The sequence below is a fragment of the Micropterus dolomieu genome, linkage group LG19 (assembly GCF_021292245.1).
Source record: "Micropterus dolomieu isolate WLL.071019.BEF.003 ecotype Adirondacks linkage group LG19, ASM2129224v1, whole genome shotgun sequence".
Lineage (NCBI taxonomy): Eukaryota > Metazoa > Chordata > Actinopteri > Centrarchiformes > Centrarchidae > Micropterus > Micropterus dolomieu.
Window position 1 is genome coordinate 22,726,333 of NC_060168.1, and position 25,950 is coordinate 22,752,282.

At 38.7% G+C, this 25,950-nt stretch overlaps 1 protein-coding gene across 7 annotated transcripts in view; it reads right to left on the reverse strand.

Annotated features, from left to right (window-relative positions):
- Positions 1-25,950, reverse strand: part of diaph2 (diaphanous-related formin 2) — a 470,900-nt gene that overhangs the window by 338,267 nt on the left and 106,683 nt on the right. For all 7 annotated transcript variants that reach the window (XM_046031243.1, XM_046031244.1, XM_046031241.1 and 4 more), the window contains 6 exons: positions 9,918-9,992; positions 9,752-9,821; positions 8,837-8,973; positions 5,880-5,988; positions 3,145-3,255; positions 1,614-1,726 (listed from right to left, as the gene is read on the reverse strand). In XM_046031243.1, coding sequence (XP_045887199.1) covers positions 1,614-1,726; positions 3,145-3,255; positions 5,880-5,988; positions 8,837-8,973; positions 9,752-9,821; positions 9,918-9,992 — 615 coding nt within the window. The remainder of the gene's footprint in view (positions 1-1,613; positions 1,727-3,144; positions 3,256-5,879; positions 5,989-8,836; positions 8,974-9,751; positions 9,822-9,917; positions 9,993-25,950) is intronic.

Consider the following 25,950-nt stretch of genomic DNA (forward strand, 5'->3'; position numbering starts at 1 on the left):
TGAGAGAGAGAGAGGGATGGGAATACAGGCTCCTCTGCAGTATCATTTCCTTCCCTTGTATTAGCTGAGTATGAAGCCTGAGAGAATTACCAATCCTGTGAGATTCAATTATAGCCTCACCACAGCAGTATTTGAGAGGACATGAGAAGGGGCTCAGGCTGGGAAAGTATCCAACTAGCTTCATCTATCACTAAGCTGCAGACATAAACCTAATGTGGAATGCCAATCCATTCGATGACACCCCCTTCTATGCTATCTTTCTCGCTCTGTGTCTTTCTCTGTCTTTACTCTCCCTCTCCAAATAATGAATAAACATGAGTGGCAGTCAAGTGTGACGTAGGCCACTCAATGGTGGGGTCAATCAATCACCATTGCACAGCCCATTAATATTTATTACTGGCCTGGAGTCACCTCCTCGGCACCTAGACCTGGGCCGGACACAGAGGAGACTCTCGAGGTTAATATTCATGAAACTGCTGGGAGAAACAAGACACATATGCAATGCTCAGGTAGTAAAAGTCCTACCTGCCTGATATATATGTGTGTGTGTGTGTGTGTGTGTGTGTGTGTGTGTGTGTGTGTGTGTGAGTGTGTGATATGTGTGCGTAACTGTGTGTGTGCTATGCAGGCAAGGGGACAAAGTGTAGCCTGGGCATTCGAATCATGCTCAGAGCTCACAGATCAATACCACATTGTCCTTGGAAACAAACATTGGGCCTTCTCATTTGTGAACCTGCTCAAGCACATCATTAATCCAGGTGCACTTTTTGTCTCTGCGTGCACACACATACACAGCCTTCTCCCCTCACCTACATGTGTCAACAGAAACCGTCACTCACAGCAGCACGTTGTGCCAGTACTAGAACTGTGGGATTTGGTGGAAGAAAAAGGTTGTGGGAATGAACATCTGCATAACAATGTCAGCGTCGGGTTTGTCTGCTCACAATGTCAGCCACTCATACATAGCCTTAGAGAAGATTTGTGAATTATTAAAGGGTTCTTCTCTAGGATGCTTGAAGAAGTTTCCAACTCTCGACTAAATTACTGCTCACCTTATCAACTTCTTCTCTGCATGTTAGGAGTTAAATAGACAGAGCTGGAGGAGAAAAGTCACATTTCTAAAATGCAACAGAAAGACAAGGAGTGATAATACTTGAACAGAAGAAACCTTGGCAATATAATATGCCTATAACATAATATATATAATAACATAAAAATGTTTAATTGTCTACAGTTTAATTGTGCAGTAAATGGTAAGAAAAGGAAAGCATATGTCTATTTGATATCATCCTCTTGAGAACAACAGTAAGTACTTAACCCAGTACTAACAGACAAAGGACAAAAAGTGATGTGGAGAGGAGGAGAAGAGTAAATAAAAAGAAGAGTGAAGAGGTGGGAGGTTAAGATGACAGGGTTATTTACCAAGTATACCTGGTCAGAGATGGAGCTGGATATTGTGCTCAGGCTCCTCAAATCCTTCTCTAATGAATCAACCCATGAGGGGCTTTAGCGTGTAAAGCTTGACCAAACCCACAATACACACTCATCTCTCGCTTATAGCTCTGCAGGTATTGTCATCTGTATATTCACAGAGAGGGAGGACAAAAGGATATTCCATCTCAGCACGGATGTCATCCAGGCGATGGGAGAGTTCAATAGAGTCCTCCTCCTTGTTCTCATTGAACACCTTCAGCTGTATGTCTAGCTCCTCTGTCTCTTTTAGCTCCTAGATTGAGTTACACAGAGAAGATAGTTGCAATGTATATTATGATAAACAGATGTAGCATCTGCAGGAATAATTTAGATATAACTTGTAATAATATATTACTCAAGTATTTGTATTGTTGAATCTTATCACACTTTTATATCTCATTATAAATCAGGCCTATTATAAAACTGTAATACTAGAATATTAGTTTCCCTGTTCCAGCTGTACAAAGAACTGGGAACTGAGACGACCTGAACTCTCTCACTAGGTTTTCCACACAGTAACTATTCCTGCACACCTGTTCCAGCCACGAGGGGCTATGGCAGTGCTCTTTACCACTTCTCTATGAATCACTGGCAGTGGAGATTACAGATGGAGACAGAGCAAAATGTAACCCAATTTCTGCAGGTATCAATCACCCCGTTTTTTGGGTGCACCATCTGTCTTAAGCAACCGTGGTTCGGAGGGAGGTGCACGGTAGGGTGGGGGGTGGGGGGCAAATACATGTGTCAAGGACTATAAGAACAAAACAAATGGTGCTTTCTTTTTCAGTGTTCACTTTTTCTTTGCCAACAGCTACGCTGACTCCTGAGCATAACTCATAATTAGATGAAAGACTGTCAGTTTGAATGTCGGAATTAAAAAGCGGTGAATGTGGCATTCATAAATGGCTGTACATTGAGACTCTTTCATATCAGGGGGCAGAACTGAAGATAATTAAAGTAATGACAGCAATAATCAACAGGAGCAGCTGGGATGACTTATTAACAACTGGCTCTGTGACACGTTCACCCCACTCGCTACAAATGAGAGCTTGAATGATGAGCTGGAGCTCGTTTTCCTTCGCTTGGTGTGTAGGCTTGCTGATAATGATGCCAGGACGACCCGTGTGATAAGGTGCCAGCACTGCATAACACTTGACACAAGCTGCTACAACTACTCCTACTACTAGTTATACCACTACTAGTAGTACCATAACTAACTGAGTTAAAAATAACAACAACATTAACAAAATTTCTTTTTAATATTATTTGTGTTATGTGACAGGTCCAGCCTTTGTGATTTGAGGTCACTAACTAACTCATTACTGTTCTCAAATCTTGTGAGGAGGAATTCATTTTACACCTGGATTATTTGGTTTGAATGCCTCATTGTTTAACAAAATTGCATTAAATATTCATAACAGACAAAGTGCTGCATGACTGAAAATGCTGTTTGGCTATTTGTTAACTACAGTCAAATAATGTGCTGAAATGTGTTCTGATGTAAGGCTAAAAATCTGCTAGGTGGAGAATGTAGTCAGAGTCTAGGAATCAAAATAAAACAAGGCAAGCGGTTCTAACAGAATTACCAAAGCAATACACTCTTGACAGAATTTCATTTTTCATTCATGTGCATAGTCTAACCATGTTGGGCCTGATAGTTTGATAACTCACAGGTAGGATCTTCTTGAGGCCACATCTTAGGAACTCATTACGTAGGTGTATCCGAAAGTCCAGGTCATCAGGGGAAGTGACCAGGGCGTTGATCAGCTGCATGCAAGCAACCTTTGCAGTAGACAAAAGACAGAAAAACAAATGAGATATTTCTTGCAAAACATATCAATACAAGATCATTCCATTTAATTGTGAATTCTTTTTGGTCTCTGTAATATAAATATGCCCTTTTGAGTCATTATTTGCTCTTAATATTCCCTTTCCAAAACAAAAACTACAGAAACGGGAGTGCAACAATGAGAGAGAGAGCAGAGGGATAGTAGAATGTACAGATCTGGTGTGTCTACTGAATAGATGTGCATTATTAATGGATTTATTGGTAAGGAAAAGGCGTGTGTGTGCGCGTGTGTGTGGGGGGTTGGGTGGAAGAGGGGGATAAGAGTCATCGGTGATGAATTATAATGAGCAGTAAGGTGTTTCAGGGGAGCAAGCCATGGATAAGACAGTTTTCCTTGGACAGACAATCGATAGCAGACTGAAATATTCCCATGGAAGATAGGAGACATTGTCTTCTGAAACCTTGACCGTGTACTGTTGGCTTGTATGTGTTATTAATAAGCGCCACAACACTGCTGATTCTGTGTGGTTTCCTGGGTCAGTTTTATTATTTTTCCGAGTTTAAATTTTTAGTCTAACACTCAAATCTACAAATGCACGTCTTTCTATGTAATGCCATCTGCATTTACACTAGGAAAAGCTTTCTTTTTACTTGTTGTCTTGCTTTGTCCCCTAAACCTTTTAACACACTTTTGTTCAATAGACAAAATTTTAAGTAATATTTAATGAGCACTACAGTCAAATGTTGCTGCTTTTTGAGTTGATGTCTGATGAAGGGCAGAACAAAAGCTATCTGAAATGAACAGTATTGTTCTGTTTTACTGTTACCTTAAACTTGTAGCAGCACTACAACAAACGTTTGTTAGCGAGGTGATAGCGAGGTGAAAAATGCATGTTGTTATGCAATACAGATATAAGATACTGTATATTCCCTTTGGAAAGCACAAGCTTGCTGCAGTAAAGGATGCACCTCTATTCATATATGTGGCACCAGTGCCAGGCATAAGAAACATGGCAGACATTTCCATGTTCCAGAAAAGCTTGAGGGCCTCTATAGGCAAGATCTCTGCATTGAAACATTTTACTCTATCCACCAGAGGCCAGAAACATAAAAGAAACCTCGACCAAATCTCCACCAAATTTTTGTATGTGCCATGGTGCTCATGAAAAATTCTTTCTCTTCTCCTGCATATAGATTGAACACCTTGAACATACCTCAGTCATGTACTATATATGTGTCACATGGAGTGGGAAGCGGTTGTTTTGGGGGGGTGGGGGCATTACCTGGGTTAGGTTTAGCGAGCTGCAGAGGTGCCATAGGGGTGTACCAAACATCATAATTAAAAGTGGCACTCCTGGGACGGTTTTAAAGTTGAAATGCTGAGTTTCTCTCGTGCTCAGCAGACAAGCATAGCCTGAACTACAGCAAAACACATTTTAATCACATTAGCAAAGTCTAGTTCTACAGCCCATCACAGGTTTTGGATAAAAAGTCTATTAATTTCCTTGAACCCCCTGCATCAGCAAAGCATTTTAATTTACTTCACAATTAGCAGAGCTTCATTTCATTAACGGCAAAATTTAAAGGAAAAACAACAGCCTCCTAATAAAAGAATATCTACTTTCGCTTCCACCACCCGCCTCATCAGTTTCCTTCATGACTTTTCCTTCATGACTTCACAATCCCCGCAGTTAAAAAAGTAATTCCTAAGGTAATTCCCAGCTTTTGGTTTCACAAAAACATGTTTAAAGCTGTGTTTTTATTGCTGTCGTATAGTTTTTCCTGCTGCTGAAGAATACTATTGAAAATTAAGAGAGGTATGGTGCTTTAGTTGCCCTTTCACGAGTCCTCTGAGACCCAACTTGACAGCAGCATGGGGAAGTATTTGTAAGATGTGAGAAAATTGAGCAAGGTAGTGCGAGGAGGAGAAAATGTGAGAAAAAGTGACAAAAAGCTTAGAGGAACTCAACATCTCTGCTTTTTTATTACTGCTTTTTTATTATCATTTTTCTGCTCTTTGCAAAAAGAATGGGAACTTCAATAGAGGTGCTCAAAGAAGCAGGTGTTTTTGATTAAAGCAGTGACAATGGAGCTCCGGCTGCATTTCAATAGCCCGGTGATCACATCCCATCGTGTGCAAGAGGTGCAGTTGGGTTTACAAGTGAACCAAAGACAGGAAGAAAATGAGAGAAAACACATGTATGAAGACAGTTGAGGCTGGGGTACAGTGGGCCACAGAGTGACACAACTGTCAATTTGATTTTTGCCTGGCATTAAGCGTGATCTTCATGACACAACATAATTTGCGTGAATCACACTGGACTGTGCCAGATTTCTGTCCACTGTACATGGGAAAACTCCTGCTTTTGTTAAAAGTTGCTACTAAGTCTTTTTAAGTATGAATCAGTGTGCATGACAAGACAAGGCATCCTGAAATGTGTACTGTACCACAGAATAATACAGCAGTCAGAACAATGCTACAGAGTGACAGTGGTTACTGTATTGGCCACTGAACCATAAAGGTAACTTTTCTCCTTCAAAAGAAAGAATCTAATAAAAGGGCAGTGATAAATATGAGACATTGATGTTAACTGCTTTTTGGTGCGCAATTCCTAACCTGCAGCTGCTGGGCGTCGTGGTTCTCCAGTCCTTCCACAATTGGAGCAAACCTCTCTTTATTGTTCCTCTCTGCAGCAATTGTCATGGCAGCTAGAATCTTATCCAGGCTGGAAGAAAACAGAGAACGGGGAGCAGGCACAACACAAAAGTCAACAAACACTTTTATCACCTCACTGACAGGACATTTACTCACAATTTTCAGCTCAAACACCATGTATCTTATCTTCCTGTGATGGTGTGGACATTTGTTTGGCCAGTCTTTGGTCACCCTGACAAATGCTACTGCTCTCCATCTATTTGTATGCAATCCGGTCTATTATTGCTGCAATATCCAATTTTGACTTCATCGTGCTTGTTACTAAGGTGATGCTAGACAAAAGCAGGTCTTTACTGCAAATGTGTTCAGTTGTCAAAGCAATTGTGGTAGGGTGTATTTGGCTGTGTGAGAAAGGGTGCAAATTATTGAGGAGACTGCCAGACCAATGTGCAAATACACCTATTGAGAAGGTAAGCAAATTAGAGTACTTGCAAGGCCTCAAGGCAGCTCAGCTAAATAGAGCTTTGGACAATTTCAACATTTAAATTGTGAATGAAAGAGAAATTGTGTGCTGAACACACAAACACACTACAATAAAAGTAAATTGATGTCTATTGAGCACTTATGTAAATAGTGATTTACAATATTCGTACATAATAATTGGCAACAACTACTCTCTCTGTCACTACAAGGCCACATTTGCTATTTTGCCTTCATTGAGGAAATAAACAGCTTAACTCTCCTTTCCTTAACCTTCTTACTCCTGTGGGTACAAAAGAGATCTTAGCCTGATATATCTGATATCCCCTTGCTGTTCCAATAAATTAGTTTAAAATAATAAATAAATAAATCACACTAGGCCAATTGGTAAAATGTGAGCTGTATGGATCAAACAATTTGTGTTTATATGTGAGATGTCTACTTACACGTGTCACATAGGGTTGCTGTTGCCGTTTTTTATTACCTTATATCAACCCCAAAAAATAACACTTTCAGGATGACAAAATACTAGCAAAGTTGCTTTGTGAGTGAGGGAGATCATGTGTCTGACCAATAGGACTGTATGTGTGGAGGTAGCCTGACACAGAGATAAATGGAACGACCACGCTCTGATAGGGGTTACAAAGTCACAGACAAGCATGGGGAGCTGCATACTGAGTAGCTTTAAAGCCAGTTCAGACGACGCTTCAAAACAGGCGAGATAGATCTGCTTAACTTGTCGTGTTCCCTTTTGATGCTGTCAGCTGAAGTGGGTGTTGAACATGAGTCAGCGTCACAACATTGGTTGGCAGAGAAGTTTCTGAGCAAGAAAGTGACGCCTCAGCTCCTTTGACTGTCATTTCTGCAGGATACGTACATTTTAATGCAGGGCTATGATCATGGCAAAGATTGCTATGTTTACTTCAACTTATTCTTGAATGTTTTGAGAATGCAGAAAGAGAAAGAGAGAGAGAGAGAGAGAGGCAGACAATATCTGCACTATCTATACACCCAGATCTGGTTAAAAATAATTGTGTGTGTTTGTATGCAAGCAGCAAATCTACGTCGGAGTGTTAGACTGGGAAATTCATATGGATCTAATAACTCATCAATTATATACAGATTCAACTGCCTCTATCTGCAAAACTCATGATTATATCGAAAACATTTTTTTAATAGAACAATACTTAATATTTAGTCCTTCTGTATACTTTATATTAAGCTGTATGAGAATAACGATATGGATATTCCCACATTATTGTAAACATCTGTTAATCGATATACATTTTTAGGAGTGGTTACTGAAAACAATTGTGTTTCCTTCATATTCTGTAACTTCAAAATCATTTTGGAAATCATGCTCAGTCACAGAACTACAAGCATAAAGGCCTACTTGAATGGTCTGAGATGTGAGACACACTGCTGAACTCAGCTCCTCCAACTGAATTTGTGGCTTTGTTTATTTCCACCACTGCATACAGACCGACTTTGAAGTGCCATTGTTATTCTAGTCTGGCCCTGTGGGAAACAATAAAAAACACTCCCCTAAATCCAATTTATAAACTGTCAGCCAGGTTGTGTGTCCGTGGCACATTTAAACAGACTGAACTGCATCATCTGACCATGTGACCCAAAAGATTTCTGTGCTGTCTGAGGTCATCTGTATATGCGGTACATGCTTCCAGTGGGTAAACATGTATTCATGCAGTCCAGTCTCTGTCTGAGTACATGCCACCCAGTGGGAGAAGATTGAGGCAATAGTGATATTCCAGTGTTTACAAGAAGCAGTCGTTTCCTTCCCCTCTTACTGTCTCAGAAACATTAGAGAGCATATAAACACAGCCGAGATGGACCATATCTCTTTCATCGTTACATTTTATTTTTCATTTCAGGGGTTTGAAATGGTGCTGTGCTGTTTCCGTATCAGGTGTGATTTACCGAGAAAGATTAGAATACAGAAAACGACCCACTCTGAATGGAGATTAGGGAAAAAGCAATTAAAGAGTCAGGTCATCCAAATAAAAACATATTTCCCCACCTACCTAATCTTATGTAATCTGTGCATGTAATTTATATATATTTATATATTATAGTTTTGCATTATCTGTCATTGAAACCTCTGGAATATGTATCAATAAATAGTTCCAATGGAAAATGTCCACTTTAATTTAACTTTTTCACACTCTAGGTATAACAAATGGATTTCTACTCACACCTATTTTCTTTGGTAGTGGTGAAAATCTCATTGGCAAATATTTCAAGATGCCCTCCAAATACAACTGACGCTCTGACTCACTGTGACAAAATATTTATCTTACTTTTTATTCTTTGGATAAAATTTACATGTTGAGTGCGTGCGCATATGATAGACTAACTAGAGATGTCTTTTTAATGGAATGCAAGATAGGAGAAAGTCTGCAAGAGTAAGGTCAACTTACATGTTTTCCTCTCCAATAATACAGAAAGCAGAGAGAATTTTGACAATCTCTGTCATCATGTTGGTCTGTTTGGGGTCAATTGCTCGTGCCAACAGCAACAGGCTCCGCTCATCTCCCAAGATCCTTTGCAGTCCATACTGTAAGACATGGAAGGGAGGAGATAGGATGGAGAACAGGTCCGTTGGGTTTAAATAATAAGAGCATTTGCATTCATGGAGAACTTTCACTTCAAGTAAAAAATGGATTCTACAAAGAAGCTCTAATGTACGTTAATATTCTTTTAAGGAGGGGACAACGAGGCCATGGGAGAAAATGGAGAGGATGATGAATTATTTCAATTCAGGACAGGACTATAGGGACAAATACCTATAGTCTCCTGTACCTTTTAGTCTTCCAGCAACTGAAGGAATGGGCAGAGATGACTATGTGTGGGCATTAACTCTAAGGGAAGCAATATCAATAGTTCACCTGTCCTTGAAATGTGTGCCATTTTTGAGAAATGAGCCAGACGTTCCCAAAAAGGATAATTAAAAGATCTGAGACTATGGGCTTGAAATGGTAAAATTAGCTTCCCTTTATGGTCCCATTATCCCAAGCTTGTCAGAGTCAAGATTCAAATCAGGTTTGGAATCCTGGCACAATTAGAAATTTTGAAGATGTTTAATAAAAAGAATGTCCAATCTTCTTGTGTGTGCTTTCCAGTTACTGGAACAAACCACTAGAAATTACCTTCTACAATTGAATTCAAATTATATAATTTGAATTTCAGGGCAATAACGCTGTTTTAATCATGACAGGAGGATCTTATTTTATCATTGCATCCAAGCAATATCATTTTATCATGCAGTTATACTGAGTTCATTATCTAATGAATCAGTTGAGTGGATGGTCTTTTCTTCATTGACTCATACAAACCTTATTGTTCATGAAAGCCTTCAAGCATTGGATAAGTTTATGCTGGTTGCGTTTATCAATATTCTCTTGCCTGAAAAAAATATCGGAAAAGATATTGTGATTGCAAGAATAGAACCTGGTATCATAAAAATTACACAGAGATGGGAAGTCATAGGCGATCACTTACTGTTTCTTGTCCAGCAGCTTCTCCAAAGCATCCAGAAGAAGGCCGAGACCCTCATGACCGAAGTTATTAACCCAACTAGAAAGAAGACACAGACACACAAAAAAATCAGTAACCCAATATTCAGTCAGCACTGTTATTGCCCTGCTGGTTTATTGTAAGCCAAGTTAATTCACTGAAGAAAGCCAACACAAACAATATTGTATTAACCTCAGAGGAAATCAGTCATTCAGACTACTATCAAAGGTTAACACACCCTTAGATAAACTGACTGATGCAGTTTTTAATTCCTAACAGAGAGAGCTGCAAATCTAAAAAACACCCGGCCCTCACTGATTCTGAATACAGTCGGAATGAGTGTGAATTTAAGCCGTACCCATCTACAAGTAAATGAACACCCATCCATCTTAACTAGTGTTCCCATCGCTAAGCAGTTTGTATCCAGGCCCCCCTGTGAGCTGCTATGTTCCTGTGCCAAAAGATTAAGCAATTCAAGGAAGATAACACTGTAATCGATAATGGATAGTGGGAGATAATTGGCTATAAACCACAGCGTATCAGGAGACGGCAAATGATCTAGTACAGATGAGCCCGTTTGTCTAAGCTAGAGGAAGAGAGAGGAAGGGAGAGGGTGGGAGGGACAAGGGTGGTCGCAGCCAGATTATGTCATTAGCATTACTTGTTTTCAGGCCCCTAACTGTCAGTAACACAAAATGCATGGAGCAATTTTCTAACATTACCGGGGCATAAGTCAATGATGTATCACGCCTTTTTGACAATGATTTGAAATAATAATGGTTTGAGTATTAAAGTCATTTGTATTGACTCAGTGAGTCGGAAGAGACCTTCAATTAGGGACGAGATGCATTTGCCTGAGGCAACTAGCACAGTTTAGGTGAGGTATTTCTTTGATCTGTGACGAAATTAGCACACACTACAACACCCCACATACCATTACTCAAATTTCATTAGCAAAACAATTTCTAAGTTATTCATATTTAGTGTAGTGTATAATGATGATCTGTTTTCTTAATAAAAACAAAACATCATAATGTAGTAAATTCATAAATGTCAGTTTACAATGAGCCTTCCAGTTTGAATGTTTTCTTCCAGCATGTGCTTTGCACATATTTAAGGCCATAAAAGAAGAAATAACAAACTGGCTCAGTTTACTCCAGCATAACAATGCAGTTATATGTATTTGTGCTACAGAGGTGGTAGGAGTAAATGAGAGACAGGGACAACAAAGAGGGAAAGGAGGAGACATGGCTGAAGGAGCACAATTCAGTAAATCCACAGTCTTTGTTTATGCTCCTTGGTAATGATGGTAATGTCTTTAGAGAGCAGGAAATGGAACCAATATTTGTGAAGAGAAATTCTGTTTATTATACAGCACAACACCAGAATGAGATTCTGGGAATGCTGTGTGACCTCAAAAAGGTGTGTGAGAATAGTACTGACGAAAAACAAAGCTTTGTCCTCTGCAAGAAGGACAAGTGGAGGTTCCACAAAATTATCTATGTGGACTATTTTGTACTGCTTGCACTACATGTTTCTCTCTACCTTCAAGAGTTTGTATTTATGCTTTAATTAAAATTCTAAACATTTTATTAACTAAAGTGATGTTTTTTACATAAAATGCAATGTCACAAAAATGTTGAGCATTTTTTACACGTCTTCCTATCAAAGAATGTACTAATCAATCCAGAGGATTCTGGTGATTTATAATAGAGGCCTCCCAGATTAGTTATTAATCAGATTTGTAATTATTAGTTATTCCTATGTATATCAATTCAAATACTGTTTTCACCATTCTTGGTTTTGCTGCTTGGTTGTTTTTTTCTTTGTTCTCTATTTTTGGTGTAAAAAGTCTTTAAAAGAATGAAGAAATACAGAGTTAGGAATGTATTCATGACGACTGTCATGATGACCCAAACAGGGCAAAAGGGAGGCTCTGGCAGAAAAACAAGAAAAACTGAACATCTGGTATGTTTGCAAATTAGCTTTCATGGTATTTCTCACACATACACACACACACACACACACACATAAACAAAAACACAGACATGCTGTCATGGTTATAGGAAGTGATAGCTAAAAACTTTGATGAAGATTTATCTAGACCAAATATATACACACTTGTTAAAAAAACAAATTCACAAAATAAGGCTGAAACCTTTCTTAATAAATACCTTCAACGGGGAAGTTCTAAAGCACTAATTATAACAGAATGTAAATTGGACATTTTGCAACAGATGTTTGAGGAAAATGTCAGCTGTCTGCTCCATGTTTACCTTCTCTCTATTGTTGTTTGACTGAAACAGAATAGACATAAAACAAAGGACTGGGATTGTCTGTGCAGAAAATGTTTCATCAAAAATGGATGTCTTGCTGCAGGTTGCAACATAATGCAGTCCTCCTCAAGGTTTTTAAGGCACTAAATGTTTTGACTCCTCCCTACACACCAGACTGTCGATCATTTTCTGTCCCCTCACGTACACCCTTAGGTCTTCTGCAGCTTGCCTTCTAAATGTCCCAAAGTTACCACAAAGAAAATGAGAGATGGTACTTCTACAGTCCTTGTCCTGAGGCTCTGAAATCCCTTAGCTCTGTTCATCAGAGAAAACTGCCTGAGTGGACAACATAATATTGCAACTACTAACACAAATAGCAATACTAATACTAACAACAGTACTACTATGACTCCTATTTGTAGTAATAATAATCTCAAAATGTACTAGTCTGTTTCTACCTCTCCCTCATAAAAACATTATTCATTCCAACATATGATTAGCGTCAATAAAATGAGAATCCTAGCATAAGAACCTGTATTGCTTAGGAAGTTGAACAGCAAAACGTATATTGTTGAAGCGGCTGACGCTCATGTTTGGTCAAACATGAAGTGCCAATGTCGCAATTCAACATTGAAGAAACAAGAGATCGGATCCATTCCTTATCAGTCTGTTCTTCTAATGTGGGCATGCAGGGATTTCATTAACTTGGGGGAGAACTTGTTCATCTAATATTGATGGCTATAATCCTCTAGTTAAGTGCCACCAAATTGTGTTACTTTCTGCAATCATGTATATTCCGCGGGCAAAATGAAAAATTCATAGTCGGTCTTAGGGAAGCAATTTCTTATCTTATATTTTGTTATTTCTGATGGCTGCATGCAATTATATTGTAGTTATGCTAACTGGTGTAAAATGTATGCATTGAAAATGTCACGGTTTGGCACAAAAACAAGTACTTAGATATAAACAAAGATGTTTACAAGATGTTCACTAAAGAACATCTAAGCATCATTGAAAGTCCATTATATTGTGGACTATTAACTTAAAGTAAGAATGTCTTGTAGTGAGATGACCTGTATTCCTGTCAAAAGACATTTGTTTTCCAAAAGACCACAATACTACTACTACTGACTTTGTGACATGTGCTGCCATAACATAACAAATGTAGCTATGTAGTTCAAACCCAAACCCATCTTGCTGTGAGGTGACAACACCAAGCACTGAGCCTCCATGAAAGAAATATGCATGTATTTTGGCATGTGTGCACTGCATCTATCTATTTCTATTTCAAGTATGTGGTGAGAGTTTGCTACTGCTTTAAATACATAATATGACATTCAATCAATCACCTCCTCACTCAATGCTTCTCGACATAGCTCACTTCAAACTGTACTTCAAGGACCTTCACTGAAACAGAGAAAAGGGGCATGAACAAGATAAGCCACGCTAGCACTCCAGTCGCTACACATGTAGTCTCATTACGTGTTTCTTTTTACTTCCACACACTGCCACACACATACAGTATGCATACATTTAACCAGTGTGGATAGAGTGGTACTCCTAGTGCCACTCCAGGCTGTATTCAGTGGTCTTGCTCAAGGGAAGAGCATTTGCAGTTTAGACAGTACTATATATTGCTAAAAGTGAGGACAGAATATCATAGCAAAGAGAGTGGAAAACAAAGTGTAGAGTGTGTGTGTGTGTGTGTGTGTGCGTGGATGCATGCGCAGTATTCTGCAAATATTTGGCAAGGGAAATGTATGTACATGATGAAAAGATTACTGCGCATCACCAGCCACAGTAAGTGACTCAGCAGTGACAGAAACAGTGAGAGGAAGACACTCTCTCACCCTATCCGTTTGACTGATCGCTGGTCTTGTGTTTAGATGGCTTGTATGCACATTGATTTCAGTCTATAGACCAGTTCTAATATTTTATCATGGCAAGGTGGGGAGCTTTGTTATTGAAAGCTTCTGTGAAAGTGCAATAGATTTGTATTGTATTACAGGTATAGCCGTACAACTGTCCCTCCGTAGGACTACAGACCTATTCAGTGCTACAGTATTCCAACAGACGACCAAAGCTCCTTACAACAAATAGCTCTGAACATTATAGCTTGAAACTAAGCACCACCAGTGTCTGCTTAGTGATTTACCATGCCAAACATGGAGTTACATTATACTCAGATCAATTTAATAGCCTGCTGAAATAACTATAATGCACAGGGCATATCAGCTGACAGATATTAGATATTAAATATTAACTGTACTCTACTAATCTGTTCAAAAAATAATACATTTCAAAAATAGATATTAAGAGCAACCACTTTTGTTTTTCCTTTTTCTAATGTGTCCTTTGTTGTTTTGATTTATTTGATTAAAATTAAAAAGCTGTCTACTAAAAATAAATCACAGGGGCACTGAATGAATCACAAAGGATGTGTGGTCACAGAGGGTACATTTTCTGTTTGAGGAAAGGTGACTGTTATCAGTGCAATCACACTGATCTCATATAATAATAACTCATTCCCTTGTTTGCTGTTAATGTAGCTTTGAGCTGTACATCTTGGTGACATTTGACTTTCTAACATTGTTGAAGGATTTTGAAGTACTGTTTTACCTGTCTCAAGTCATAAAATGAATGTAAATATATGCTTTCGATCCCTAAGATTACCTACCTTGGACAAAAAATAACGATGATAGGGTGTTACTAGAGTTGAATGGTACAAAGATAGATAATATAACTGACTATCCAATATTAGCTTCAAATTAAGAAAAGTCTTACATTTATTAACCAAAAAAAGGTATTTTCTTGGCCTACATTCAAGTGTAGTGTAAAATAAAAATAAATAAGTCTAGGTTTTTAGCCATGCAAGAGGTCCCACGAGGCTATAATTCTCTTTAAACACAAGAAAAGAAAATGTTTGAATGGACTAAAAACAAATAACTAATTTTGCCATTCTTTGATCTTTCCCACTAGTGCACCAATAGACTGTAGTGTTGTAATAATTAGGCTCAGTTATGATCTCAGCTTTATGCTACCATTAGCATAATATGCATGCATGCGTACAGCATGCAATAACATAGAACATTGGTGAACTGAGGTTTTGGACCTGTTGGTGCTAGACAAACAGACTGTCAGATAACAGACATAGTTATCCTTCACACTGTAAAACATTGCTATTTAAAGAAAAATAGTCTGGTAAGACTAATGAATGTGTCCTACATCCTAGCTATGAAACTTCATGAAGCAAATTTAGATTGGCAGACACACACAGGTAGGTTACAACCAGTGAGTATCAAATTACAAAAACAGATTTTTCTTACAAAATCCTTTACAGAATCCTTAAAATCTACTACACACTGTTTCCTTTGTTGTTTTGTTGACCCTTATTCATAGAAACCTTCACCTCACAGAAAAGTGAGTTAAATATTTAAGAGATCAGTGGGTCAATGGACATGGTACAACCAAGGTATAATAATGTTGCCAAGAAACTCCTAAAATGCACAGAGTATAACAGACACCCTGTGCTTCCAGCATTTACACATATACTGCCAAAACCATTGACCTGTGAGTTGCTTGAAAGAGAACAACGGGCCGCTGATATCCTTCACATTTAACTCCAGGTAACATACACTCACTCCATCCAAGCGACAGCCACTATGTCACTCCACTTAGCTGCCCTGACAATATCTCAGGTCTCTCCTGCTGGCTGGCATAGTCCTTAAATATAGTGGATCACAGCAGGGAACATGTTACAGGGACAATGCAAAACCACTTGTAACTAATACATCTAATGTGTCTTGTAGTCTCTTCAGCTGATGGTTTTATATATATATATATATACATACATACATACATACATACATACATACACACACACATCAGCATTGCCAGGTCATGTTTTGACCGTAGCCCCGAATGTAACAGCAACAAAAATATTTTCCATGTTAATATGCAATAATCTTCATGATGCAGCCTGTCTCGCAGGGCTTTAAAGAGCGGAGGCTACTCGCAATAATATTGCTACATTTTGTTTACCGTTACTCAGCCCGCCTGCATTTAGAATGAGCACGAGAGGAGAGAGAGAGAGTGAGACAGAGAGAGCATGCTGCTCACAGCTTCAGGGCATATCCGCGACTTGGCAAAATTGTAATCAATACATTAAATATAAATGTCAGTGTCTAGTCAGTGTATTTGTTACACAAACTGTTAACGCCGCAAAGTAGTGAGAGAATATCATGACACACCTGGCCGCGACCGCACCTGTCGCTCTGTGTCCTGCTGTCTCTCTCCCACTCACAAGTGTTTTCAGTTTCAGTTTTCTTCCTCTGATGAAGAGCAGTGCGCTCCTCTCATTAAGTAGGCTACAAGTCAAATTATGTATTTATATTGGCCTAACTGTAAAAAATGGGCCAACGATTGGCCCATAAAGCATCGGCCTATACTGACATTGGACTGGCCCAATCACATCTCTTACAACACCCACTCCTTGTTTAATGCTCAAAATCATCAGGGGGAGGACCCCCCGACCCCCCTATTCAATATTTTGTCAATAAATAATTCTTAATTGAATTCACATTAATTAAGCTAATTTATCACTGAGGTGAAAAGGTTCCATATGCACATTTAAAAATACTTTAGGCTACTTCAGGTATGCCTGCATGTATGTAGACTCAGCTGGGATTAAATTAAATGAGAAAAGTTGATCTACAGGAGAAACATATCTGACAGCAATACAGAATGCCTGACAGCCTTACAGCATTATATTACACTATATTCTTCTTATTTTGAATTGTCACCTGAGACATTTCCTCAATAAATTGGTGCAAAGAAATTCACCAGAATGCAGAAAATTAAGTGTTTAAAGCCCTAGGTGGGGGGTTAAAACATGAAAGATTTCTGTGCTGGGCTAAGCCCCCAATGTTTCAAGACCCTGGAAACAACCCTGTCTATATATATACATATTTTCTGCTCTATGGCGGCACAAGAACAGGCACTCAGTATAAGATCAATAGGTCTACCACACCAGGCAGGACCCCAGGTGCAGACTGTGCAAGGATGCCCCTGAGACAGTACAGCACATAACAGCAGGGTGTAAGATGCAGGCAGGAACAGCGTACATGGAACGCCATAACCACGTAGCTGGCATAGTGTACAGGAACATCTGCCATGAGTATGGGCTGGAAGTCCCAAGGTCAAAATGGAAGACACCTCCTAAGGTAGTTGAGGATGACCGAGCTAAGATCCTGTGGGACTTCAAGATCCAGACTGAAAAACTGGTGATGGCTAACCAACCAGACATCGTGTTGATCGAAAACAGCAGAAGAAGGCTGCAGTGATAGATGTGGCAACCCTAGCAACATCAAGAAGAAGGAACACAAGAAGTTTGAGAAATACCAAGGGCTGAAAGAGGAGCTAGAAAAGATGTATAAAGTAAGAGCAACAGTGGTGCCAGTGGTGATTGGAGTGACCCCCCAAAAAATTATACATATATATATATAAACTTAACTGAGCTGCTGCAAAGAAAATGTTTACAAACAACAGGAGCTGGATATTTGATATTGGTACTAGAGCTAGTAACACAGTCTGAGGACAATATTCCTGTTTGTCAACACTCCAAGAATGTGATCGCCTGCATAGCCAAGGAAGCATGGGAGCAGGAGCAGTACAGTACTCAAAAGGAGTACTTTGCACTTGTAATGGTATTGAGTCTTAGCTTGATTCCAAAAAGTAGCTCTAACAGTGACTGAAGCTTAGGACTAAGAAATAAATTAATGTTCCACGTTTCCTGATGGAAATAATGCTGCTTGTGTGCATCTGTGTATGTGTATGGAAAACAAAGGAGTGTGAGAGATTGTGGTGTGTAGGTCTCTATCAGAATTAAATCAACTAGTAAGTGCAGACAGCTGACAGCACAACATGCTCCCCAGTCACTTTGAAATGACCCCCCACAGAGCGCAAAACACTCAACACAATTTCTTATTATCCCCTGAACACCAATGATTCCTACAAAACAATCCTCACTGCTAGGTAGATAGAAACCAGTAGTAGTGCTGTTGGCAGATTGCAGGTTGATTAGACCTATTAATGTAATTGTTCTGTACACTGTGAATCTGTATGTGTTGTGGCAGATCAGAGAAAGGATCTTCAGCTTTGATTGTGATGTATCTACACATTCCTCAGGCTTCTACAGAAATTAGTTTCATCTTTCAAGGAGGAAAGGGAAGTGCAGTGGCAAGCACTTCTTTGAAAGAACAGATTCTATTTTCAAAGCCATAAAGTTGCCATTTTGTTCAAGCTTCTGTTGCTGTCACCTTATACAGCAGATGTATAACACCATTTGCAAAGAGTCAGTGTACACCTCCCAGAATGTGTGTGCATGTTTGTGCTATTGTTTGATATTTGCTGGGAACTGCTAAAACATTAGGACAGCTCTCCTAAATCCTGGAGAAGACAAGATGACTTTCATATGTTATGAAAGTTGATAACTGCTTTTATTCCTAAGCATAAAAGTGGGAACAAATATGCATCACTCTGAGAATTTGGAGCAGATTGGACACATTCCCTGCTCAGATGTTTGATAAATATGGGCTCAGGTTTCTGGGTTATGTCCCACATACCAGAAAACATAAAAATATTTCTAGAAGTCGACTTTTATTTTTGAGGTTATGGTAATATGTATACTAATGATTTTGTTAAACTGTACAGTTAAAATACATATTAAAACTCAAACATTCACTATATTACATATTGTATTGTGTCCAAAGGCATCATATCCTTCAAAATATAAACCATGGCCAAATTTAGAAACCGATATTTCTGAATTATGTATGTATCACTTTGGGGCCGTAACAGATATGGGTATCTTGGAGGTTAACAGATGGTGCCATAAAATGAAATAGGCATCACTCTTAAAATATACCCAGACACTGAGGACATTTATGTCTCCAAAATCGTTTTCACTGCCTCTGAGGAAGAGGGGCGAACGACAACTCTGAAGTCAGCCGCAAGGGTAAAAACTAGTTAACTTGCTCATTTCTGACTGCTCGTCACGTCTGCTGAAGACAGTGTCATAAGATTCGTACCAAATTTAACAGTCAAATAAAAGTCTTTGAATGCTATAAAATAAGAATGATTGCACCATCCTGAAAAGTAAAAGACAAAAATATGTGTGGCTCCACTAATGAGGGAGTCAGTCCAGAGAACCCTCTCTCTACATGCATTTGCTAAGTGATTATGTAATTTCCAAATCTTTCTTGTCTTGTTTCTCCTTGACAAGTGACAGAGCAAACTTGTCTGAGGCCTGGAGGGCGAGAGTGGTTTGTAATAACACTGGGAATCTAGAGAGTAGAGTCCCACGGCATAATGCAAAGAAAATTACCCCACTGGAAAACTTCCGCCCCCCACTTTACTGCTTTGCTGTGGCAACAGACACAACATATTTTACGGCACTGACAAGTTAGGTTTTCAGATATCTTGTGTCTCTACTCCTTCCTTCCTCATCTTTTCTTGGAGGATGTTAAATCTTGATCGTCATGGTAGGAAATCAAATTGCTATTTTTCCATTACTCTACAAAGGGAGGGTATGGGAAGATGGTGCTTGATCCAGAAATTTCAAAGGCATGAGATGTGTCCTGAGGTAGCCTGTCCCCCTAAATCCAACTAAGGAGATCAGGATTTTTAATGCTATATTTAAAAATTTCAAACTGACATGGAGTCTGATTGAGCTTACAAAAGCACTAACCAGGATAACAAACTGAATACAGATGATCAATTATGGAAGATTCACAGAGATAGGGAGCTATTTCCACATCAAAAACGACAGAGTTGAAACAGTTATTCATCTCTGTGAATAATCTATGTCAGACAGAGCTGGCCCATTGATGTCTACTGTACCTAAATCCTCATACAAAGTACCATTCATCAATGCAGTGTTAACTCATTGTAGTTGTACTGAGAGCCAGTGTTCACACTTTGTGCCCTTGCCAGACAAGATTTCTGGCCTAAGCTGTCAAGGGGGTATATCCAGTCTGTGAGAGGTTCAGATGCTCATATTTGTTCCAACGGTCACAATAGCAGATGGACAGATGGATATGCTCATTTGTGCTGGCGTCGATTGGCTGCATCAAGGGGGTTGCTTTTTTTGACACCTTTTAATTATCTTGGTTTTAATTGTATAAGTAAGTGCCATACACATAAGATGTAATGACAATCAAGTACAGTAATACCTTTTCACCTTCCAGTAGGCATTTCACTATTAAAATCAAAAACTATGACTGCAGTCTCCTTTGACAATCAAATAATACACCTAGATTATGAGAGGAGGGAATGAGGGAATTTGAGTTATTTGATGGTCTTTGCTCAATCATTATATGGAGAGTACCACCACTGCACTTGGCAGTGGTTCTCAGTATGTTGTTCAATGCTTTATCAAGCTGGGCATTGGGACAGTCAGTCAATAGGACGAGCAGCTTTATGTTAGCAGGCATAGTAACTTCAAAGCTTGTAAAAAGCACATTACTAGTGTTCCATGCAACTCTCAGTGCTCAGCTTCAAGCATTCAACTGAGAAAAGCTTGTGAGACTGATTCAGACTCTGAGACGCCATGTGTGGCAGAGCAGCAAGATCATCACAACAGCCCACACCTTGAGTATCCAGACACTGGGAGGAACTCTGGTGTCAGCAAATGTCTCCAGCCTCCACAAAAAGACCCCACAAGAAAATGCCCCCCGAGCAAATGTCTGACTTGTACCATGAGGATGTGACATAATGAAAAGTTAGGAGCCCGGTTCAATTTTGTTAAAATATGTCTTATGGATCTAAGAGCTAGCAGATCTAATATGGAAGTTACTGTCGGGATTTGACAGAGTCATAGTGTAAATCTAAGGGCTAAACATAGGGAACTCAAAATCTGGGGTCATGGATGTGTGCTCTGCAGCCCAAAACCACTCTCCTATTTTTATATTGGAAAGTCTATTGTAAATGTAGGGTGTATAGTCATGCAAAGACAACATTTAAACTGATACACAGAGAGAGGTTTTGCTTTAGTGACTGAAAAGAAACCAAACACATATTTGCCTATTGAGATATTAAATTCCTTGATACACTTTTACATGGATCTTATCACAGTTTTCGCATGTACGTGGCAGAGAGTAAAGAAATGGTGAAATTAAAGTGAAAAGGCAGGAAAAATGCATGATTTCTCCCCTAAAAAATGAAAAAATAAGAGGATTGTAATTTTCTGTAAGTTGGCATCTCATTTCATGTCAGTGGATTAAGAAATTAATGAAAAGTGGCTAGTCAATCTGACACTTCTAAATTAAGAAATGACAAAATTAAACGGGGGAGAAAGAAAAAGAGGATAAATAATTGGCTGGAGAAAATCTGACAGAAAGAGAAGTGGAAAACATGGCAGCAGAAGAGGACAGAGTGGAAACAGAGTAAGCAGCGGATGCTCCAGGCAATGCCATCTGTGGGTGGATCCGCTAAGGCTGCATGCCACACACCTGTGTGGAACTGCCTGGGAGATAAGGCCCTCAGCACAATGGCCCTGTGGCCACCTGCGCTGCCAAACAGGTGCACAGCCCAGCCAATTAAACTATTAGACAAACACAGGCCTCTGGGAGCAAATTAGCAGGCTGCCCAAACATCAGAGGAAAAACAAAAAGCAATGGTAAGCATTCACTGTGAAGAACAACAACACTTTGATGGTGAGACTTTCATTTCAGTGTATAGAATCAAGTTTAAAAATGTTTCCAGTATTTAAACACAGAAATTTAGTTTTTTGATATAAATAGTATAAAATAATATAAAAATTGCTTACCATGTATTAGGGATCAGGGCTATATTTAGCTATTAGATGCCAAATGACACTAACATTTGTTGATTCATAGAAACATGATACATACAGAGGTTTCTATAGACAAAGAGGTTTGACTGTAATGGATATACTGTAATAGTTAAGATAGCTCAAGATTGTTAACCACGTAAACGTAAAAATACTTTTTGTACATCACCAACTTATGATTAAGCAGTGCTTTAACTGGTCATCTAGTCATTAATCTACTTTAAAAATTGACAGTATATTAAACTTATGACAAAGCCAATTTTTTTCAAGTTCAAAATATTTAAACTTTGCCTGCTTAGCAAAAATGTTAGTAACAATGCATGGATCTGTTTTTATCTACCAAATATTCTCCATCTCTTTAAATTATTCATTCTTTGTCTGCCGATTTATGCGGTGTACCCTTCTTATACAGTCTGTGGGTGTGCCCCAGGTAAATTATTGGTGATATCTTAACTCATTTTGTAAGGGTGCAAAAAAACAATATATCTCTCAATATTATGTAATATAAACATGAATACTGAGAAGTTGTTTGTATTACCTTAGATATCACCTGCATGAGAAGCCAAATGAGTATACATTATTAGAAATGATTATTTGACTTCCAAGCCAAATAGACTTTAGGACCAGATATGCATTCCTCTGAGAATTTTGTGCTATTTAGAACTGATCCATCCAACACTAAAATGCTTCATAAATATTGACCCTAAAATTAAATTTTGTTCTTTATTTCACCAAATCAAACACAAGCAAGACAATTTTAGATAACTAGAAAGTAATCCGCTCTCGACAGTTGTAATGGGATTTTGTGCAAAGTAAAATAAACGGCATATTATGCACAAATTATCAGTATATCTCTATATGTATAGAGGCATTTTACCTGTCAGCTTTCACCAAGAAATTTGCAAATTTCTTCAAGTAATATTTGCAATAAAGTCCCACACAAATCTATATTTTAAGTAGGTAAGCTCATCATTATACTACGGTGTAAATTAAAACAAGCATGAATGCACTACTCTGCCATCTACATAATGGTTATTTTCAGTATATGATAAAACACCGTACAAAGGTTACATTAACATAGTGGAGTCACAGGAGTAGCAAACCAAATGTGGATTTCCAGTGTGTTGTGATCCATGACAATTAAGTGCATTCATATTAATTAGGAGTAACCTTATCAATATCAAATCGGTTCTTTTCCCCAAAAGAGAAAGAATAAGAGGCGTGAAGACAAGCATGGGACCGGTGTTAGTAAACGCTTGCATAGACCTTCTCAGCACACACAACCAAAGGGGTCTTTCTCCCTCGATGGACCAGGCCATCCGTGGGAGGTGACTCCTCTGTAAAGTACAGGACCCTTACATGCTGGTCAAAGGTTCAGCCATTTGAAAGCACCCACAGGGCAAGCCTGGCCTCACTTACATCCCCTCGACAACAGTTGGCCTTTCTGAGTGGAAAGGCTGACTTGACTCCCCACAGCTTTGCTGGAGACTTCACAGCTCTGCAATCACTCAAGGGATAATTACTTAGCTATTCATTATACTATATAACATACTTTATATAAAATGTGCATTTTAAGCTCAGCACATTATAAATCTATTTATGGTTCCTTTGGGTATGCATCAGTAGCTAATGCTACCTAGTGAGCCAACTGAATATCTTTGTATTATTGTCATGAATCAAACCTGTCACAGGGATACCCTTGGTTGATCACTTCCTCTACTTAGTTTGATATGGAAGAAGAGTGCTGCTATGAATTAAAATGTCCACTGTATCCATTTCCATATATGAATAGCTATAGTTGAGCAGTTTGCAAGAGCACAAATTTCTTTTTCTAAAATGGGTTAATACAGGGATGCAGTGGTAATACTTGTAGTAGCACACAGATTAAATAAAAGCTCCTCTGGGGCCATGCTGGCAGGTCTTTTCTCTGTATCCAGGGTGAACATAAAAAAAGTATTCCACTTATCCGATGACCATTTAATATGCACGACTCATTGATTCACATTAAGAAACACCTCCTCAACAGTGGGGTGGTAAATAATTTAGAGGCTCTGCTGTCACTAAGGGCTCTGTTGCACTAGTGGGACCAAATTAAAATTGAAGATCCCATTTACAGGAGAGAAGGCAGAGAATTTGGGTAACAACTAGAGACAAGACTTACAAAATCAGTGAGGCCTCGTAATGAATGACTCATGAGCCAATCAAGCTCAATAGGACAAAGCAGAGAACCAAAAAAATGGAAAATTATACAGTTCTATATAGGCTATAAAACATTAAAGAGAAGTGCAGGCACCTGCCATTTTTTGTTTGGTAGACTGGAGGAAGGTTGTACACATGTCACAGAGCCACGTGCTTATTAAGGTCTCGGAATGGCTGGTTCGGATGTGGAAAACTAGACTTCCTATCTATTAGAGCTTAATGGACAGAGTGGTCTGGAATGACAGACTCACTTCCAGTGACTATAAACTTGTGCTCGTTTGGTCAGCTCCACCATTTGCTATGCTTGTTTAAAAGTTTATACTTTGCTTTCTGGTCTAACCTAGCTGATCAATCCACATGGAACAGGTCCAGTGAGGTTTCTTTACATACATCTAATTAGATATAGATGGTTTCCAGCAGACATCCCTTTGGCTCTGATTAATGTGGATAACACTTAGAAGGAAATTATTGGAAAAGTAATTTTAAAGCCATATTTCCTCTCTTTGAAATGTAAATGAATAGACAAAAGGATTCACTGTATGTAAAATTAATTTTGTTTCTAGATCCCATTGAGATGGACAGCAGTCAACACCTTGCATTAAAATATATCTAATATGCAAATCCTGCTCAACAGAAAAAATAGCTTGGTATAGGGCTGTGCGATATGACAATATCGATCGTTTGACGTTAGAAAAACGTGTATTGTTTACAATTATGCTCTATTGTTTATATCATTGTGTCGCAAATTCCACACTTTGCTGTAATATTTTGGTGAGGGAACGCCGTTTTGCACCGCATCATTGGAATTCGATCTATTGAATGTCCAAGTTAAAACTAATATCCAACTTGAAACTAACTTCACCGCGGTCTGTTTTTCCACACATTCCAGCAGTGCCAGCCATGATGTGTGTGTCAGTCAGGTAACGTTTAATGACTTGGCCACGGGCATACAGCTTACTTTATAGTTTGCCGAGACATACTGTTCTTGTGATGTTAGCTATAGCAGCAGGAGAGTTGTGAGTATCGCAGTCTGGAGCTGCTGTGCTGCTCTCGAACTGTCTCGTCTTCTCATGTTAGCTTTGCAGCAGCAAGTAGCATCAGTTTGCTAATCCACAACCTAGTTAACATTAGTTACATTACATGCTGTGTCATTGTTCACTCTATCATGGTATCAGAATCGCTAAAGGTACCCCAGCTTTATAATGCAATAATGCCATATTTCATAGAATTTACTAGAAATGTTTTATATTGAGATATATATATATATATATATATATATATATATATATATATATATATATATATATATATATCATTACTGGGGTATGAAATGACCTATATCAGGATATACAGTGGGGGAAAAAAGTATTTGACCCCTTGCTGATTTTGCAGGTTTGCCCACTTACAAAGAATGCAACAATCTACAATTTTAATCATATGTACATTCTAACAGTGAAAGACAGAATCCCAAAGAAAATTCCAGAAAATCACATCATATGAATTTATAAAAATTGATAACCATCTGATGAGGAAAAACAAGTATATGACCCCCTACCAAACAGCAAGTATTCTGGCTCCTACAAGCCAGTTAGTCTTTCTTTAAGACACAGCCCCAATCCCAACCAATTATCTACATCAAATACACCCGCCTCACCTCGTTACCTGTATAAAAGACACCTGTCAACACCCAAAC